Source organism: Melospiza melodia, chromosome 5 (assembly GCF_035770615.1).
Source record: "Melospiza melodia melodia isolate bMelMel2 chromosome 5, bMelMel2.pri, whole genome shotgun sequence".
NCBI classification, from domain to species: Eukaryota; Metazoa; Chordata; class Aves; order Passeriformes; family Passerellidae; genus Melospiza; species Melospiza melodia.
In genome coordinates, this window is record NC_086198.1 from 30,291,869 (window position 1) to 30,313,389 (window position 21,521).

The 21,521-nt window shown below is 38.0% G+C and overlaps 1 protein-coding gene across 5 annotated transcripts in view; it reads left to right on the forward strand.

Moving 5' to 3' along the window:
• The window catches only part of DCLK2 (doublecortin like kinase 2), a 79,424-nt gene that overhangs the window by 24,166 nt on the left and 33,737 nt on the right, over window positions 1–21,521 (forward strand). For all 5 annotated transcript variants that reach the window (XR_010027778.1, XR_010027777.1, XM_063156754.1 and 2 more), the window contains exon 3: window positions 19,502–19,604. Coding sequence is in view for 3 of the 5 variants with exons in the window: in XM_063156754.1 (XP_063012824.1) it covers window positions 19,502–19,604 (103 nt within the window). In the remaining 2 variants the exon portion in view is untranslated. The remainder of the gene's footprint in view (window positions 1–19,501; window positions 19,605–21,521) is intronic.

The window sequence follows — 21,521 nt, forward strand, 5'->3', positions numbered from 1 at the left end:
TTTGATATTACTTCTTATGGATAGACATTTGTCTGCAATTTCCGAAGGAATTCTCATGGCTTGCTCACATATTTTGACAATAATTAGTTGGAGATTTAAGTTTCTATTCCTTGAGCTTCTATTCTGGAACTTCATTTTTTCATCTTCATTTAAGGTCTACACAATAAAGTATGAATGATACCACACCTACTGTAATGGACATGGAAAGGACTTCCCAGATATTTTGTTTCAGTACAAATCAAAAACGTATTAACAGGAAGTCATCAAATCATCAGAAGTAGTGAGAGACTATGTGCCTTTAAAAATGACTGGTAGTTTAGGACCTTATATTATTTTTATCTGAGGCTTTCTGAAGCCTCTGTCACAGTCCTTTGTAAGAAATGAGATTTACATGGAGTATTTGGATATAAACAAAAGTTTATATCTAGCAAAAGTTATTAAGTATAGGGGAACAGCATGCCTGAAAACTCAGCCTGATTGATATTTAAGCAAAAAGCACATCTAGTTTTAAAGCTATTAAAATATGATTAGTCACATGGAATTTATAAGGCCAGATCACAGCACTTAAACCTCCTTTCTTTATCTCTTGGGAGGCAGATGCAAACCCAAAAGTTTCTAAACACCTACCTGAAATTTAAAACTTCAGTTTATCCATATTACTTGAATAAGGATTCTTAACTCAGCAATAAAAGCAGCTTTCATTGCATTAGCTCTGTCAGCAGATCTTCACTTGGTGGCTGGCAGTGGAGGGCATTGTTTCTTTACCAAGAGCTCCCTGAGGAGAGGAAATGGAACTTGGTCCTATCCTGGAGCCTCCCTGAGGAGAGGAAATGGAACTTGGTGTCCTATGGAGAATACTGCTGTTGTGTAGAAAATTGTTTGTACATACTCTTCTGGTTACACAAAATAGGTTATAAAAGTCAACTGGTAAACAAAGAAAAATTAGATGTATACCTGCTGTGGCTGTTCTCCAGTGGTTGGACACAAATGCTCCATGCACACTGAGGTATGTTCTTCTGGACTATGGAAAAGCTGTGAGAATAGGTCTCTGGGTATTCCCTCTGAATATGAATCATCAGTGTTTCACCCTTTTCAAGTTTTCAGCTTGTATCTGAAAGTACTTCCAAATATTTTCATGTGCTTTTTTTGGGTTTGCTTTTTGCTTCATCTATAGCTGAGTTTAGTGGTGAAATTCTCTTGCATTCACATGTGCATTAGAGGCAAAATACTCCTGGTCATCCAGTTTGTTTGGCTGATAGTTGGAAATGGAGCTATATTTTACATGGAATCTTTTCCTTTCCCCAACATTGTAGTGCCTGTTTCTTCCTTCTCTTCAATGCTATTGAAAGTTTATATAGATTACTGGCAATATATTGTGAAAATTATCATTGCTCTGAACAGAAATTATTTGCTGCTGTAAATGTTGGGGAAGGATTGAGGGAAAAACTGGGATTTCCCAGGCAGACCCCACTGTGAATCCATGTTAGTAGACTCATAAGAATTACAGCACTTTCTCATTTCATGATAGAAAAAAAAGATTAAATGACGTTCAAAACTGGGGAGTGAACTAAAAAAATCTTTTCAGGTGTGATATGCGGAATGAATATTAATATTTCTTTTGTAAATTGACTTTGTTAGGGATGAGTCTGAAGTTAGAGGCTCTTTTTGAACTCATTTATTTCTCAGTGCTTTATATATTCACATATAATTAGTCTCAAAATGTTTTAGATGATTCATATTCCTTCATACCATGAGTCATTTTCAGTCTGACTAGCACACTCAAAAAATCTTATTTTTAGCTAAGGGTAGATATTTTAGATATTTTGTATAACTTTGTAATTTTGTGTAAACTGTCCCCAGATGACAGGGAACAAGTTATAACTTTGTCTTACTCTATAGAGTTACTTTTTAAAATTATCATTTGCTATAATAGAGAGTGCAGGCTCTCTGTGAAATAGAATATTTGCAAACTCGTATTCTAATAGTGAATCACCAGGTTTCAGTGAGAAATGTAGCATTCTTTACTATGCATACATCTATATACATACATCTATATATATATATATATATATATATATGTTTGAGGGTTTGTACTTTGTTAAATAGATAAAATTGTTTTCAGAATTTGTATCCTCAAAACAACAGAATTTTTTAAAATATTATATTTGAAACAGATTGTTCACTTCTAATATTCTGTTAGCCTATATTCTTTGGTTAAATCTGGCTGAGAGTTCTTAGAATTTGATGTATTAGGTTATTCTTCAGATTTGTGAACTTATGAACATTTCCAATTATTTTAAAAATTAAATTGCCAGGTCAAAATTAGGGTTCTGAGAAATTAATTTTCAAAAAATACCTGCATATTTTCACCAGTTCATGGATATGCATGGAGCACTTGACAAGCTCTTCATTTGCCAAACAGTGGTAATAAAATTGCTGGTTGCAAATTTCTTACTGTGCATCACCTCTTTTGCAGAAACTTGATATCTGCTTTCCTCTAATTTAGTGACCCTTTTCCATCACCTCTGTGATGGGATTTGATTTGCGTTTGTCTTGTTGCTTTGCTTCCACTATTGCAGCATTATTATGTCATTATTGAAGTATTAAGATAGCCTTGGAAATCCCCCATGTGGTTTCTGTCTGAATATGACAGGCTTTTTTATACCCCTTTCCCCTTTTTCCCCTGCTCTCTGGGCTGCTGGTGTGTGCTAGGCAAGGTATTTAAATGGATGTGTGTCTGGGCAAGGTGTTAGTTCTGCCTTTGAGTTGAGGGATAAACTTACCTGCTTCAACACTCTTTGCCATCTTTCCCACTTAAAAGGATTGAGTGTCCATGGCTTTTTCTTTCTTTTTTCTTGTTTTTGGTATATTTGGTGTATATTCTTTTTGGTTTTCCTACTGATAATATACTATTTCTACTGAAAGGTAAGTGTAACATTAAACAAATTCTAAAATTGCATCAATGTACCTATATCTGCATGTTCTCTATAGTATAATAGGTGTGGTGTGACTTTATTCACAGTGATGCTATGAGCTTTTTATAAATAATTTTCACTGAGAATTTTCACTTACGTTTTCCCCTCCCTCTCTTGCAATCTTTCCTCCAATGTGGAATGAATTGTAGTAAAAAGTGTATTTTGTATGCTAGTGGTATCGATGTTATTGTTTGGGGTTTCCTTTGTTGTTGCAGCAAAGTATAGAGTAATTTTAAAATCTTTTAATGGCAAATCTGTTGGAAAGCTACTGGGAACTTTTGGCTGTGACTGTGGTAAAATTTATTTAAAACATTGTATTGGAAGAATAAGTGTTGTATTGGAAGAGTAAGTATTTTTCACCAAGAGAAGCAGCTTGGAGAAAAACACTTCTTGGGTTTCAGTTGATGGAATATTGATGCTTCTGGCCAGTCATGTTAGGTAATTATAATCTTACTGCACAGAAAGGTAATTCTTTCAAATGAATTTTTTTTCCTAATTGAACTCAGTTCAGTGAATTTAAAAAAAAGTTTTACTTTGGGTCAATTTGTCCCAAGCTTGATGGTAGTAAGGAATGAACAATTGTGCTTCCCTAGAATGGTGGGGATTGGAGGCACCATCAAAGAGTAAATGAAATGCACTTTTACAGTGTTTCTTTAAAAGAATGTCACCAGACAGTTTTAGAAAAAGCTGATGCAGCATCTGCTACTTCATGTGGCAGACAATAAATCCCCATAGGGGATTTCAGCACTCATTTGGATATAAGGGGTTTACAATGACACACAATAAAATGGCCTTTACTTCAGTCTACTTAACTGAAGTAAAAATCTTAATTTTAGAATATTTTATTCTTAGAATATCAATAAAATTTGCCAATTTTGAGAAAACAAGTCACTATTTACTGGGAAATGTGAGTTGGCAGAGGATGGCAGTAACTCCTGAAGTGCATCACCAAGAGGGTGGCACAGTGACAGACTGAGGGTAGATACATTTGCATATAGCCTATGAGGCATATAAAAATTAATATTATTTAATTTTTAACTTCTACACTTGTTAAAAAACATAGAATACCTTCTCATTATAAAAATGTTTTAAACTTGTGCTCCTGCCGTATTTAATATGAGCTTGGAGGGAGGTGAAATGTGTATGTTTGAAATAGTGCTATTTTCATAACTCCCAATACTCTTAAATTTTTGTGCTTTTCTGTTCTTGCTGAGTCTTACTGCTTTTTGCTTCCCTGCATAGACTTATCACAGTGGTAACTTGCTGAGGCACAGGGCAATACTTGAACATTCCTTGGGGCTGTGTGTAAACTTAAATTTGAGTTGACAGCACTTAATTAAACATGAAGCATATGATGAGTAACTGTGTGTAGGGGGAGATTGCACTTCTGTTGTGGGTTGTTTTGGAAGTGGTTTTCATTTGTTAAGCCTGCTGGTTTTAGAGTTATCCTAAGTATTACAAATAAGTCAACCAAATCAGAGAAAAGAATCTTCCCAGGAGGACTAGGAACTTTGAATGAACTTGATTTTTGTACTACAGGCGTTTCATGCCGTATCTTTTACAGCATTCTCCAGATGCTCTCAGGAATATCCATACAGATAAATACTGAGTTGAGAAAACTCAGTGTGAGTCCAGAGAATCTATTGCTCACTTACAGCTCTGAGCTGCTTGTTTTGTTTGATCTAGACCTTAGATGCAATAAAGGAATTATAAAAATGAGTTTTAGACATAAATGCAGCTATGCAAAAAGCAGCATTCAGTCCTTCCACGATGCTTGAGTTCCTCTGTGTTTATTAATAGTCCTTCCTCTTTTTAAAGCACCATTATCAGACTGTCATCTATTGAATGTAAACATTTGTGTAAAAATTACTGCAGTTTGTTGTGGTTTTGGGGTTTGCTTTTTACTAGTAAGTAGTTTTGTAACAAAAATTACTGTTACAGCCTTCTTTCCACAAAAGAAAAGCCTGTCAGGGAAACATCTATAGAATACTTAGAAGCAGGATAAGCCATAGATTCCTGGAGCTGCAGTTAACTTTTCCATATGGTGTTCTAAGCAGCAGTTTCAACATGGTGTTCACAGAAAACAGATGGTTTCCAAAAACTAATTAGGAATAGAAAAGTAGTCACTGATAATTTAAAATTCCCTGCTTGGGTGTCTGCATCTCCACTAGAAGTATTTTTTTTTAGGGAGACTCAGGAAAACGAGGAAAATATTCTATTGTTTCAGTATATGCTTTTTAGAAAACCTTTCAGCATTATGACTGTATTTTGGGAATAAATGAGTGACATTGCTTATTATGCCTCAGACTTTCCACTTGCAACTGAATTCAAAAAGGCTGTTGCTAATATCAAATAGATTATTTGTAGCAACAGAAATTATTTCTGTATTTTTTTAAGGCAATTGTTAAGACAGGTTGTTGTTTGGGAAGTCTTTGTGAGTCAGGCAGGTGTCTTCCAGCACACCTCAGGGCACTGCACAGAGTGCTCTGTAATGCCAGTCCTTTTTAATAAACCACTGGAGAGAATGTCACAGTAAAATAAATCTAATAACTATGGTTGGATGTGCTGAGCACAGACCAAAAATCAAGGTTCTCCCACAGAGTGAATCTGCCAAAAGTAGCTGGGCTTGGGTTCTAATTTTGAACAGTGAATCAGTTGATCACTGACAGGGCCCCAAGGAGGTCGGCTTGGCACACACATTGAAACTCTACCCAGAGCTAGTAAAAACAACATATGTTCCCAGAAGCTGCTTAGGAAGCTCTTTAAGCACTGGGGAATATCTGCAAAAGCCTTAGACCTTGAGAGTAGAAATAAGGACACCAATAACCTCAGTAATGAGGGACTAGTCACACAACTATTACTCCTGCTTTAGCAATGGTGGCTAAATGGATTAAGGCTAATGCTGCTGTAAACAAGTGTAAGAATGGTTAAATTCTAACTGGGATTCCAGTGTGGACAGAAATTCTCCTGATTTGTAAGAGCAGGCAGGGCAAAGGGAATCTTTCACTATAACTGGTTCAAAGGTGATATTCTGGCATCTTTAAGAACCTGTTTTAGCCTTTTATGGTTCTACATTATCTCAAGGCTGGTGATATTCCAGCATTTGGAGAGAATGTCAGGAATCATACCTACAGAAGCATTTTCTGCTTTTGGAGAGTATGATTCTTGTGGTCTAAGGAGAAATAGAGTGACAAGTATTCAGGTGTTTCTGACACAAAATACCTTAAAAATCTTAGTAAAATGGGTTTGTATTTTTTTTTTTAATCAGTTTCTTCAGAATCAGACAACTAACTTTGTATTAAGCCATATGTGTAATGGAAGTTAGCAGGAAGGAAAAAAAAAAAAAAAAAGAAAAATCCCTGTATGTGCTTAAATTATGATGCTTCTCCAGACATTGTGTACTTTATGCAGCTGAAACCAACAAAATCTTGACCTGACTGCAGAAAACAGGAGTTTAGTTTGATGCCATGTTGCTGTGCTGTTATTTGTGGTCACAAGTGTGTGACAAGGACAACCTATGCAGTGTTTGCTTCAAAGCCTGTGTAGTTGTGAGCAGATTCAGTACCTGCTGAACAGAAGCTGCTGCTGGCTGCAGGGACTTGTGTTCTTGAGCTATCAAGGGGCTGCCCATATTCCTTTTGTTGTGTTGTTGCAAGCAGACTGTGGCGCACAATGTGCCTTTCTCTGCCACTGCTAACCGAGGTGCAGACTGTGGAAGGGGCTGTGCTGCAGACCTCCCTTCTGCATGGGGTATTCTTATTACAGAATAAATTTTAAAACTATTTAAATACCCCTTTAGGTTCTTTATGTCATGATCTGATGGGTGCTTAGTCTTGGTGAGGACACTGCTTTTTAGGAAAATGAGGAAGGACTTTGGAATTTTTTTTCATTTGTGCTTTGCAAATTAATCCTGATGGTGGTGATGAAAAAACCTTGTAATCCAAACATTCACCAGTTACTTGCATGGGTATTTCCATCAGCTCCAGTCATAGGTGCATTTTGAGCCATTTTGAGATGATACCATCTCTTTAAATCGCAGTATGCAGCAAAAGCATCAGTGCTGCAGCTTGGATTTGGGCACACTGAGCTGGACCTTGATTAATTCCATGTGTTGAGAGCTGTGATGGAAACAGAATTAAAGCTACCAGAGAACATTGCAGCTACAGTAGCTTCTAATTCTGTGCAAAATAACAATGCAGTTCACTTGCTGAGGCTGCATTTGCTGTTCTTAGGTGCCACAGACCAGCTTAGGGTCGGGAACACAAGGAGCAGCCTCTGTATCACTGAAGTCCTGTCACTAGCTGTGCAGCATTGCAGCCCTCATCTGTTCCCAGTTTGTTGTAAACTGAAACATAGTTTGCATTTTTATATATATTTGCAGTTTAAGTAATGTTTCTGAAAACTCCTCTTGCATCAAAATTGGAAACAGATTTGATAGATACATAAAGATGTTAAAGAGAACTAGTTAAGCAGAAAAAAACTCCACACAATGGTGAAGCAGTAGCACAAAACTGTTTCATAACTACTCTTACTGATATAGCAATATAACTTTTTCTCATTAATCACATGAATAACTTTTGCTTCCACTTCCATAGCCTGGTCTTAGTTTTTAGCTTGAGGCAGATGAGGTTTTCCTTGTGTTTGTGTTTGTTTAGTTAGCCAGAAATAGGTGATCACCAATTTATAGACTAGCTAGTTTTGCACACGATGTGACTTGGAAGAGATCTAACTGCTGCATTTGCTGGTTTTCTGTCTGTGAAAAAATATAATCAATGCAGTGCAAATAATGAAGTCTGATACACGGGGTGTTCAGCATCCTGCAGACAAAGTATGATCAAATGCTTCATGAACTGGTGATTTAACAAGAAAACCGCCCTGAAATTAACAAAAATACCCCAATTCCCATTTATTACTGTATTGAAATGTCTTTTAGTAATGTATTAACGCTTCTAAAATCCTTTTTAGATAGAGGAAAAAGAGTTAATTGAAAAAGCAGCCCTCAAACAAAAAATACATTTAGTGAACTCTGACTTTATTATTGTAAAAGCAGAAACTTGGGAGACTGTCAGTTTAGCAGTACTTATCTTGAATGGAAACTTGGAAAAAAATAGCTTTTGCCAAACCACTGAAAAGGTTTGGTCGGCCAGAATCTCAATATTGTACCAACCCAAATTTTGCACTGGGCCTCCCATTATGTAAATTGGCTTTATGAGTCAAAAGAGGTTTGTATTACAAGGAATAAATGTATAATTCTGTGTAAATACAAGGGATATTTGCTCTTCAGTGAGCACTAGGAGTTTGGAAGAATGCATGGATTCAAGTTATGCCAGATAAAAGTGGAAGAAAGTGAAAATTCTTTAAGGATGCCAGCATTGCTTTCTGAGCAGAGCCTTCAGTGTTGAGCTGAAATCTTCAGTGTTGAGCTTTACTGTTACTGATGTTATGGTTTTATGACTGTGTTTGGTCCAGTCTACACTTCATAGTTCAGCGTCTTACAGAAGGAGGAAGCCTGGAATATATCTTAAAAGTACCTTATTTAAAGAAAGAAAAAATAATAAAGGTTTTGAAATGGATCTTCAGTAACAATCTATGAAGTCTTGTTCCTGGTCTCTGAAAATTTATTTCCAGATAGAATTAATGATTTCTGAGCTAATAGTTTCAAAATGAAATGAACTTCCTCATGCCTTTTGAAAGCACTTCTGATGTGATTGATACAGAGGTCCATAAAACATGGTGATGCTACCCAGATGCTTCCAGTGTTCAGCAGCATTTCTTCTCTTCTGGCTCAGCAGAAAGAGTCATCCAGACTGCTTTAGAGGCTTTTAATATTTAGCAGCCTATTGCTGAATATGGCCCTCTAAGCATCTTTGCCTTCTGATCTACTCACTCTTCAACTAAAGAAAAACCCATCCTGAGTCAGCATTTAACTCAGAAAATAAAAGGTACTGAGTCACCTAAATCCTCTGCCTAGCTCACCAAAGTTGAGTTCCAGTCTGCTAATAGCAGTATAGCAATGAAAGTATTGTGGTGTGTTTTTAAAATGAGCCTCAGCAGATGCCACAGAAGCTGACTGATTGATAAATGGGGTTTAGCTCCTCTTATCTGTGCTCTTAAATGATCTGGAGAATTGGGCAGGGGTTTAGTTCTGTGTATCTGGGGTGGGGCATCCATTTTGCTCTTCTTCCTGAAATTGTGGAAGTTTGTTAAAAGGAAGAACTGAGATTTCCAGACATTAAGAAGAAGCATGTGCAGCACTTTGTTGGGTTTTGTTCTAAGGAGAAACTCATGGAGACACCTTTTCTTCTGGTCTGACAGTATTGATGCATCTGTTCTTTTGTCAGTACCTAAAGTGTATTTGTAATACATTTGCTTTCTGAACATGAAATCAAACACATTTCCATGTCTTCAAATGTGTTTTACATCTGTTTATCAGCTTATTAAAGCAATTCAGAAGCAGCAGCAGCAGCAGACTTGGAAGTAATATTGGTTGAAGTTGGAAGCTAATGAGATTCTACTGGTTTTTTGAAAGCGAGATAAAAAGTAGTTTCTATTTCCTGTGGTACATTAATTTTTTTTAACATTTTTGAGCTTCTCCTCCTTTTATTAATCAGTTATATCCTCATTTTTCTTATTTGATGCCCCTAGCCCAGCATAGCTGTTCCAGTTTTTGCATAAAGCTGCAAGTACAACAGACCTCAATAATTCATGACAGGCAAAGCAGAGTAAGCAAGGAAGTTAAATTGCTGAGCACAAAATGCCTCCACACTTTATATGGATGTATTTTTACACAGAATTTCAGTCCTTTCATCTGTGAAATGTCATTGTTTGAAATGGTGCATAGAGAAAACATCCATAAGCTGAATTTTCTTCCAGTGTTTGCAGTTAACTGAGGAGGATACTTCAAGAATCAAGTATCATTAAAAGCTGTGTGTGCTGGTTAGCAAGCTGTTAGCATTGCAAGGTAATATTACAAAAATAGAACTGTGAATTTAGTTAGAAGTACAGTGGTTGTTATGATGAAACAAATAGAACAGTAAATAAATGAAGTGTCTTAAGGGCTAAAATAACATTAAATTACCAAAACTTAAAATACATGTGAAAAGCATCCTTCAGTCTGTGAGGAGCTCTATGGATTTTATCAAGTTTGTTGTTATGTGAAGTAGTATCTGTGAAGGGAAAAGGACTGAGAGAGAGACCTGAATTGATAGGGCACTGAAAGATTTTTCCCCTCCCATTGCAGTGCTATGAAAAACAGCTTTGAATGACTGCGAGATGAAACCCTTGACACAGGAACTAAGAGAATAATGGATTTTTTATATCTCTACATAACAATATTAAATTTCAGTGAATCATGCATGTCAACTAATATTTTGTGCCTTAGAATTACTTAATTTGATTTTTAATAGAATTTGAGTAGAAAGCTGAATTTAGCAGCTCCTGCATGAACATTCAAGCCATAGGAAAAACATAGAATCACAGAATTATCAATTGAATGTCTCTTTAAATGTCATCTAATCCAACCCCTCTGCAATAAGCAGGGATATCTTCAACTAGATCAGGTTGCTCAAAGTCACATCCAACTTGACCTTGAATTTTCTCCAGGGATAAAACACCCACAGTCCTGCTGGACAACCTGTTCCAGTGTAAAACTATAAATCTCTCATTTAAAGCTTAAAGAGTCATGAAAAATTATTTGTACCTGTCATCAAAGGACGTTTCCAGATTTATGCCTTTTCTTTTTTTCTTTCTGCACTGGCCACAAACTGAGTTTGGGTTTCTTATTGGTCTGTGGAAAAATAGTTCTCATCTAAAGAGCTGCATCTTCTGTAATGTCTCCAGGAAACTGTCTGCCCATAAACACTGGAAACTTAGGATTGCAATAGGTTATTGATTAATGCTACAGAAACTCTTCTGATCTAAAGAACCAAAAAAACTGAAAGTACATGGAATATTTGCCCATACAATTTTGGGATTTTTAAAGTTTTCCATATTATGTGGATGCCATGTTTTTCAAGTAGGGTGATTAGCCAAAGGCATGATTTCTATAATAGTGCAGGATAGGTGATTTTATGGAAAAAAAAATGGTAAAACTTAAAATTTAACTGCATTTGTATTGTGGAACAGGGTGTCATTAAATCAGTAAGACTTGATTAAATTGGGTGAACCAGATATCTGTCCTTATATGTGCCCTTTTCCTTTTAATGTTCTCTCATAATACAAGTAGCTTTTATTTTTAGCCTAGCTGCTTGGTGGGATGGAAGGTTAGCTGTGTGAAGTCAGGTGCTATTTTTGGCTCTGTATTAGGGTTCCCAGTTATGCCACTTAAGGAGAGAATCTGCAATGCTGACTGGTGAGCTGCTGTGATTAATGCACCTATGGGCAAAGAGATCCTTGTCTTGTAACAGGAAATCCTCTTGTTTGTTTTTCTCTTCAGACAAACTGGATTATGTTCACAATCACAAGCTGCCCTTGCTAATTTTCTGTTTCCAATTTCCACTTACTGCATGTTTAGTAAGGCTTTTGTTTCTTTGTGTAACGCATGAAACTGAGAAGCATGGCATTACATTTCACTGTTTAATGTACTGAAATTGTCAACTCTTGTTGAAGTAGTGGATCAGGCTGATGTACGGGTTGTTCAGGGGTGTTTTGTGTTATAGAGACAGATGAGTTGTACAGAGTGATTCAAAATTATTCAAGATTTCCAGAATTTTAGGCCATTTCAACTGTTATTTTCTGACATCTAAATAGCTGCATATAATCAGTGCAATTCAGTTTGAATATTTGAAATGTCATTTTGCAGACTGATCAATTTTGCCCTTTGGAAAAACCGGTGAGCAGAGCTTGCCAGGAAGTCCTACTGCACTGGAAGTCCTTAAGAAATAGGTACATGTAGGAACTCACTTTAACTTATGCATATTCCTACAGCTTATTTTTCTTTCTGTCATTTCCATTGCAGTGAGGATGATGTGTTTGAATCACACCCAAATGCAATCTTCTATTTCCACGTGTTCATTTTCAGAATTAAATTTTTGAGATGTTAAAAAAATTTATGCAAAAATCTTTTTGAAATTGAGATTAAAAACTAAAATATGAGATGTGCTCTGTTCTGTCATCTGTTCCACCAGCTGTGGGGCTGTGTGAGTTGTGGTGACCTGACTAGTCTGTTTATTCAGTATTTCTGCATTGTCATACTGTAATAGGCGTTTCCTGGGCTTTCTGCCAGACTTTTTCTGTTTACCAGGCAGCAGGCAAAGATTTAACATTTCTGTTTCCTTTCTTACTCCTTAGATTCCCTGTGGGATGGAAAGGGCTTGTCTTCTCCTTTTGTCACTGCTGTTCCTTGTCATGGAATATCAGTGGAAAGAGGTTCATTTTCTAATGGTGACTGTAATTATGTGACACAGCCACTGATTAAATAGTCATTTAAGAAGCTGACCTAGAAGAATTGCTCTCATTTTGGTCTTTGTTTCAATTTTTCCCCCCCTTTTTTCTGTTTTCCTAAATAGGTTAATGAGCTCCCTTTATCCAAGACAGACAAATTCAACATTTACAAATTGTTAGAAACAGAAAACTTTGTTTTTCTCCCTCAGCTTACTGAATTTATTAAACTTGAAGGACAAAACAAAAGGATGCAAGATGCCAAACCTCAAGTGGTAAATTGGACAATGTCTTGTGGAAGCTCTGACCTAGAAATTGCATTCATTTCATAGTTTATTGCAGTGTCCAGCAGAGCTGAGGAAGCCCTCAGACCTTTCCCAAGCTGTGGCTGTGCATGGCTTCATGAATGTGAATAATTTCATTGACTGCAGTGGGATTGCTGTGAAGTTTAAAATTAACCTATGGCATGGGTTTAAAAGGAACTTTTAGAGTAAGAGTACACCAAAAACCAAGTGAAGTACTTAACTGTAGAGGAAAAGGACCTTCAACATGCTCTTTAATATCTGAGGCGATTTTGCTGGTCAAGATGCACAGTCATGTAACAGAAGATCAAGTAATGAATTTTAAATTTTGCAGCAGAGTTGATACTTTTGTATTCTTTCAGCATGATCCAATCTGTTACCGTATTTCATGTTTCCTTTGCAGACAAAATAGTTGTGCATTTGAGCCTCCGAAATTAAGAGCCATTTGACCTAATTCCAATTATTTCCAGAGAACAAAGGAGAGATTTTTGTCCCTTCTTGTCTGCTAATGACCTCATGGGAGTTGACTGTTGGGGAAGTTTTTGTGGTGCCTTGCACAGTACTCATGGCTATGGCCAGCAGGAAAGGTGTGGGTGTCTAGGGTCTTACCAAGCTCACAGCTTTATGTCCTCAGACTTGAGGGCTCCCCAGCCTACCCCAAAGCTGTTTTGGGCAGATTTGGCCAGTCTCTGCAGCTTTTGTGCTCTGTCAAGCCTTAAGTAAGAGGTTAGCAGCTTGCCTACCCTTCTCTTGGTGTGTGTAGTTTTGTGCACGTTGGGAATTCCCAGAGGGATTCTGTAGTAGAGCTGTCAAAGGGGACTCACGTAAGCTGGTGAGGAACAGAAGCTTTTGCAAGTGTCAAGTGCTTCTTCATTGCACCAGCAGGAATCCTACCAGTCTGACCTGATTTTCCACGTTTACTACAGATCTGATGCAGCAGTGAGTTTTGTTGCTGTGCTTGTGTACAGTGTGGGCTGCTGGCCCTTAAACAGTTTCTTTTTTTTGCCTGCTCCCAAATTGCTTAGCATACTTGCCTTTGACACCTTGTCATTTCTGTGAAGTGAATAGGTTGTTAATTAAAGAAAGAATACTGGCAATTGCAGTATTTCTTAAAAGGGCATGTCATGGTCTCATTGGTTTGACTTTTCTCAGTATTTCTCCTTCCTGGGTGTATTCAAGCTACCCATCTGGCTATTTCCTCACTGAAGACGTGTCACAAGACATGACTCAGGATAACCAGGCAAATAGCTGCCATAATTTAGTACTGAACTTCTTGTGTGCCTCTTGGGTAGTCATGAAGGTCACTGATGGCTTAGTAACTAATTGAGAATATTGGTAAAACACATCCCCCCTTTCCCTTGGTCAGGTTATTCTGAGAAAGAGCAGAACCAAGGGGAATTTCCAAGATAAAAACTCCTGTGTGAAAATCACAGTACTCAATAGGGAAGGGTGGGAATGCCCTTTTCACCTTCCTTTTTGAGTTCCTGAGGCTGCCCACAGGAAACTTCCTTTGGAAAGTTAAGCCTGGTTCTGTTGGTGATGGAGCTGAAATGGCAGACAGACAACTGACCTGTTTGTGCAGGATGCTTTCCTTGCATTTTGCACCATAAACCCTGGAAATGAAAGGCTGGCAGCTTCACAAAACACTGCAAAAATTTTAATAAGTCTGAATGGCAGTGAAGAGGAAGTGGCAGTGCTAAAAGTATTTCAAAAGAGGAAATAAAAATGTTGATTGCTAATATGACCTGACTGGTAAAGTAGACAAATATTTTACTTTTGCTCACTCAGAAGAAGAGTTGATGCAAAGGGCAGAACTGCCAGGGCAGCACAGTTATAATCTGTCCCAGTCAGAGGAGCAGCATTTCCTACAAAAAATGTAGAGACTCCTCACAATTAAGGCAGTAGCAGGGAGGTTGCATCTAGATTTGTCATGCTGATGTTTAAAAAATTGTTCTCATTTTTTTTCAGCAATTCATGGGGAAAATAAACCACTGTGGTCCTTGAAGAATTTCAGCCTCGAATGCCTGTCTCAGCTGCTGAGCTGAAAATACATTCACAAATCCAGCTGTTGCTGTGCATGCTAGTTTTCCTTGTTTTCTTTCTGCCTTGTATGTTCTGTGCTTCCTTTTAAAAAATATTTACACCATATCCTGTGTTCTTGAAATCAGCAGATACAAGTGTTTCTTCTTTTGTTAAAACAAATATGTATAATCTCTCGAGTTTTTTCAAGTTTTGATGTTTTAGATCCATTTTCAGCTGTGCTGAGAATTTGTCATCCAGAGAAGCTTTCCCCAGACATAGGGTGTGGCTCTTCAGGCTTAAACTGTGCAGTTCTGTAGCTGATTATTTCAATGGAATCAGACATAGTAAATTTAGCCAAACTATTTGTCTTTATAGCCCTTCCTTCTACATTTAGAATGAAGCACATTTGTTGAAGCTGGAATAGAGACAGTTTACCCACCAAGCTTCTGGCTGGGGACTGTTGATATATGATCACAGAACTCTGTTGAGTGCTACAGATTTCTGGGAATTTGAATTTCCAGGAATTTTTCAAGTGTTTATAAAACCTCCTTGGCTCCACACACTCTTTTTCTCTCTCTCTCTTTTTTTCCCCCTTTTTTTAAAAATTATTTTTCTTCTGAAGATTCTAGGAAGAATATTTTCTGGATAAACCTTCATCTATTTGTTTCTTTTTTTGTCCATTGTATCTTCATCATAAAGGGCAATCAATAAATCAATAAATACGTATTTAATTCTATTTATAAATAGTTGATCATTATTCATGTTTTTTTCTGGAGGGAATGTATCTTCTGTTTGTTTGATGCAGTGGAAGTAGGGATTGCTGTAAATCACATTTCAAGGCATGTATGGTGATAAGGGGAAAGGGATTTCCATATGGATGACAATTTGTATGTTCTAATCCACTGGCTTGACCTGACTGAAGGAGTATTTCTTTAAAAAGAGCAAACTTCTTTGGTTTTAAATGTTTGTCAGAAACATAGGCCTATTGTGGAAGGTAAATAAGATGGGTGTATGTGACATTAAAGCACTAGTAGACAGCAGTGGATCAGGAATATGATTTTTCAAAGAGATGTGTTTTTCTCCCTTCTTTTTCAATGCCCCATGTTTGTGGGGTTTTTTCTGCATTAAAATCACATTTTTTGTGCCTTTAGCTGTAGATTTTGTAGTGCTTTGACCAGTATTTGTCTTACAAGCTGTTGTTATATCTGACACTCCTGTAACATAGTGCATATTTAGTCACATGTGCCTCTCTAGGAGAGGTCTTTGTGTTTGTCAGAAACTTCACCCAGTGTCTCAAGATTTCATTCTTTGAGCTGGGGTATTTTTTGAGCCCATCAAGAGGCAGGGATGCCCTTAGTGGATTGCCCATGGTCTCAGAAAGCTGTGGAGAGAATGCCAGTGAAAGGATTCTGAGGGAAGGACTGAGTACGAAACCAATGCAGTCTCACTCACACGTTCTCCACTCTGCTGTGTGTAGAGACGTATTTTGAAGAAAAGCAGTGCAGCAAGACAACCTGAGCAGCCTTGAGCTGTCAGAGGAGCATGAGTGAGTCAGTTCTTGTTTTAATGAAAGGGATAGCAGTGGAGTTACCAGGTCACAGGCAATGTTTGTCTGGGAAAGAGTGTTGCATTTAGAAATAAATAGGGTGTAACATATTTTAAACATGTTAATTGCAACATGCAAAGTCAACAGAAAAGTGCTTTTAGCACTAAGTGGGACAAAGAGTGGGTAAGATTATGGATGGATAGTGGAAAGAGAAGCACCATACACTACTTTGATAAACTACATCTTGTTCCCTAACTTTCTGGAATACCTGACATCCTACTCATATGCACAGATCCCACAGCTAATGAAACTTAAAAAAACCCAAACTTTTCAAGATTTTTTGCTTATAAATTTCTGAACTGATTGCATCCTGATTAAAGTAATAAAACCCCCTCTCCTTTGACCTAAGTTCAGATATTCTTTGGAATGGAATTATGTGATTTGTGAGTTACACCATGGTGGACTTGCAGCATTCAAAATTACATGCAAACAAGCTAATAATTTCAACTCAGTAATTTTTTGAACACTGAGCAAAAATCTTTTATTTGCTGTGTATACATTTGTTTTAATTCTGTAGGAGATGAAGACTTCATTTTAACATCAGTTTGCACCTGGAGAAATCCTCACTTGACTTTATTACATTAAAAGCCTAGAAAAATAACTATTAGGCTGTGCTTTTATAAAAATGCATTTCCATGAATTTAATTTTGCAAATGCTGTCCTCACCTCATAATGTGGGGTGATTTGAGATTGGTAAATTTTAGCAGGTCTTTATACTAAGCTGCATACACTTGTTCAATACTTTTCTCATTCTTGTGTATTTTAGGTGTAGCCACTCTGAAATATTTGTGGGGAGAAGGGAAACTTTGAGTATTCCCTGTTGGAATATAGCAAGCATCTGAGTAAAGCTTTCTCATAGCAGTGTTTATCTGGCTTTCAGTTATAGTTGTATTTAACACTTTTACAGTAAGGTGGAAACTTTTACAGCAATGTGTCTTGGTGTGTGACTGCCAGGTGGGAATCACAGGCTCAGGCACACCCCATGGGGGCAGGCACAGGCTGCCCTCAGCCTGAACTCCAAGATACAGGTGCTGTGTCTCACCTTCAGCAGCTTATCTCATCACTGGCACTCAGGATTACTCCTGAGTATTTTTGCCTGGGGAAGCTCTATGTACATGAACATGTGGGGAGGGATATGTGGGAATTACACGTTTTTTAGAATTCCTTATTCATTCCCACACCTAGTAGCCGTTTTCAGTGGATTTTCCGGAGCATTTCTAAGGGTGCTCCTGTCATCTTTTGTGCACAGATCTGAGCCTCACTCTGTAGAACTGCTCTGCAGACAACAAAGGGATGCTGCTGCTTGCATTATACCCCTGTGTATTTCCCAGACTCTGACATAAAATCTGTCATTCCTTCCTCCTTTACTCTCAGTTCAGCTGTTAGACTGGATGGGTTAAGGGGTGAGGTGAGGCTCACAATCAGAACAGAAAGATTCATTTTAGGCACTTCTAAACCACAACATATAACTCCAGCCTGCTCGAAACAGCACTGGAAGGGCAGCAGGAGCAGTGATGGGCAGGCAGAGCTTGTGGAGATGTCTCCCAGCTTTGGGGACTTGGAGTGTGGGCTTGCACCTCACAGAACATCTCTGCCCATGCCCTGCCAGTGCTGCTGTGTTCTGGGTGAGCGTGATGTGTTCTGGAAGCTTTCTCACAGCTTTTCCTGTTGGCTTGGCAGAGCTGGTTTCCAGAAATCTGTGGAAATGATGATGAGTCCTCTTGTTTATTAAGCAGAGAGGAATAAATCCCAAGTTGGCAAAACTTCTCTTAAATTTGTGCAGCCTTTTGAATCCAGTTGTTGGTGCCTCTTTGGCTGACTAAAAGCAGCAGTTTCAGGCAGAGCTGAAAATCTCTCTCATAATGAGAGCAAACTGTCCCTGCATCAGTAAGGGGGCAATGAAAGGGTTTTGGTGCTGGCTGTGGCCCTTTGGCTGCGTGACACAGTGACACAAATGCTGGATGCTGTGAGTGGCTCTGGGCTGGGGATCTGGCTGCTCTCCTGGGGGAGCTGCCATGACAACCCCAGTGCTGGTGGGGAATGCCCTGTGCTGAGGTTCCTGCGGGGAGCTCGGGGTCACGGGCATTCCGAGCGGCTCTGGAATACTGCAGGCACCAGAGAGCCTTGCCTGTACTTCTGCTGGTGTTTGCTGTGACCACAGTGGGTGAAACAGGCAAATGGTCTTGACAGGTATCTGGGAAAGAACAAGGCTGGTTTCTCTAAAAGCAGATTTTTGTATTACTTCTTTGATTTCATGGCTTTACCAAATGATTTTAACTTCCACTACTAAATTTCATGTGGGCATGCAATGTTAAAAAAAAAAAAAAGGGAAACAACTATACATTAAAATTTTAATCTGTTTACATCTTAAAAAATAGCTTGCTTCCTGCAAACACTTGTTTCCCTCGCAAGGGAATTAAAATGAGTGGAATTTCTTGTTGTAGCTTTTTGGTTTTAACTGTTTTGAAAGCAGACACTTGCTCCTTCATAAGGTGATTTTTATTGACTTCTGAGGATGGAGATTTTTTCAAGTTATTTGGTTTAGTGTTTTCAGAGAATGTATAAACCATCTTTTCTTTCTGAAATCCCAATCCTTCTTGACATACATTACTTGGATAACATCATTATCCAAGTAGAATCATTACCCATATAATTAAGAACAGACAACTGCAAAGAGCATGGAAGGGCTCTATTTCTTTATTTTCTTGAATATGAAATACCTTTTAATAAAAAGGAGAATTACTTCATGATTTTATTTTAGCAGGACATTAAAACATGGAAATTAAATGCCTCAGAACATAAAAAAAGCAATTTGCAGATGCAATCACTTTAATTCAACAGATCTTCCCACAAGCAATTAATGTATTCTTAATACATGAATCTTTGATATTTGAATAGTGTTTTCAGATGTTCCTGTCAAATCAATGTGTGTGCAGTTATAGGTAGAAGTCATCAGCATGCTTATGTAACTATAAGCAAAAATACAGGTGCTAAATGTAAGAGTTTTTGGAGGTAAGGGGCAGTCATATTTCACATTCCTGGCCCTGGTGTTCCCTGCACTGCTAGAGATCTGACATGCTGAGGAACTGGAGTGCTTTGTCATTACAAATGAATGTTAAGGTATCACTGTGAGAAGGTAAAGACAAACTTATTAATTGCTGCTGTCTAACTCAAGATTTAGTTTTGAAAGTAGTGCGTGTGTTTGTTTTGCTGTGCAGGTAACGTGCCTGCAGGACTTCTTTGGCGATGACGACGTGTTCATCGCGTGCGGGCCGGAGAAGTACCGCTATGCTCAGGATGACTTCGTGCTGGACCACAGCGGTAAGGCTGCGCATCCTGAACCCACTCAGCCAGGAAATGCTCCATCCCATTCCCCTCTTCAACCCTCAAGAATGGTGTGATTCAGGAAAATATACATGGGAGGATGTTTTCCAATGGATGAAAAAGTTTTTTTCAAACCATCGTCTGGGTTCTGTAAGCCTGTTAAAATGTGCCAACAAACCTGATCCAAATTCCTCCAGAAGAGACACTGTCCCTTAAGTTACATGGAAAGCAGAATTGAATTATAAAATGTTCTGTCATGGATCTAATGAATCTAAAATCTGTTAACGATGTTCGTTTTTGGCATCTGTGACTGTAAGATAATTTCCATACTGCTTTCTTCATGAGATTTTTTTTAAAAAATCTCATATGTAGCCATGCTCATTTCCCATCTTGAATTACCCTGCCAGACAATTCACACACTCCAGTCTTGTCTGCTATAGACCAAGTGTTGGCCTTGTGTATTTTTTGAGGTTATAGGGGATGTTGGGTAGGGAAGGAGATGAGATAATCTGGAACTTTGTGCCCTTCTGTCTGCCTTGGGCAGATCATGAATTGAACTTGCTTATGAAAGCTGTTTTTCTGTAATGAAAAACTTTGTAATGTAAGTTCAAGGATGAGGCAGTCCTCTACCAGAGAGTTTTGGAATTGTCTTGAAACATCAAATATTAAAGATCTTGGGTCTTTTTCCTCCATGTTCATGGAACTGTAGAATGGGTTGAGCTGGAAAAGACCTTTAAAGGGCCTATGTAGTCCAACTCCTGGCAAGACCAGGGACACCTTCAAAAATAAAGTTCGGGTTGCTCAGAGTTCCATTGAATGTTTCCTGGGGTGAGACATCTATCTCCTCTCTGGGCACCCTATTCTAGTGTTTCACCTCTTCCTCAATAAAAAATTACTTCCCTATATTTAGCCTGAATCTAGAGGTTTTTTACTTTAAAACCACTCCTCTTGTTCTATCACTACAGGCCCTACTAGACATGTTTTTTTCTTTCTTTATTGTTTGAGCTGTACAAACACCCTGATTTTCTTTTATGAAAAAAAATTAATTTCTTGTAAAGAAAACTTGCCCTGGCAAGAATAATCAGATTATTCCAGAAGAGCTTCACGTTGTGAATGAAGGATTTAAATTTTTTTAAAATATAAACAACAGCACCTTCTGTTCCTGTAATTTTTACACATGTCATTTTTTCATTACAAAATGCTCAGTTGCAGCAGAAAGTACAGATGTATATCTGCCCACTGGCTGTACATTTGGATGGATGGAGGATTCAACTGCCTGCCATTCTGCTGTTCTTGCTAGGCTGCTGCTTTTCCCGAACTGCTTGGTTATGTTGAGTCAGTTAGTGTGGGGATGACCAAAAAGGTGGTTTTTAACATAGTTAACAGCTAAAAAATTACTTTATTCTTATGAAGGAATGGAAGAGCATGGTTGTATTGAATCACAATGCAAATCCCAGTCTGGCTATAATCCTAATTTCCCTAGCAGATTTTAAAGCTGTAAATTTGCTTTTCCCATTACACAAGGCACAGACTAATTGATCTAATTTCCTTGCCTTTTCCTCTTTCTTTCCTTTATCTCTTCAGCTTTGGTGGTCCTTGCTTCCTCTAAAGGCTCTAGGGGTCTTTATGGATAAAAGCAGGTTATATACGTGACTGGCAGGGCATACAGCTCAACCTAATTTTTTTATGATGACATGGCATCCTAATGATGGCATTGGCATCAGGGACAAAATAAGGAGAGAAATTTATGATCCCATTGGGAGTGATTTGCTAACGATGCTAACCATAGGGATTAAAATGGCATTACCAAAATGGCAATGCATGTGTGCTCATTGATTCCTTTCCCATTGAGGTGGTTATTTAATGATATGTAGCTGATGGTAAATGACCTGTTGTTTCAGCCTTCTGGAAACA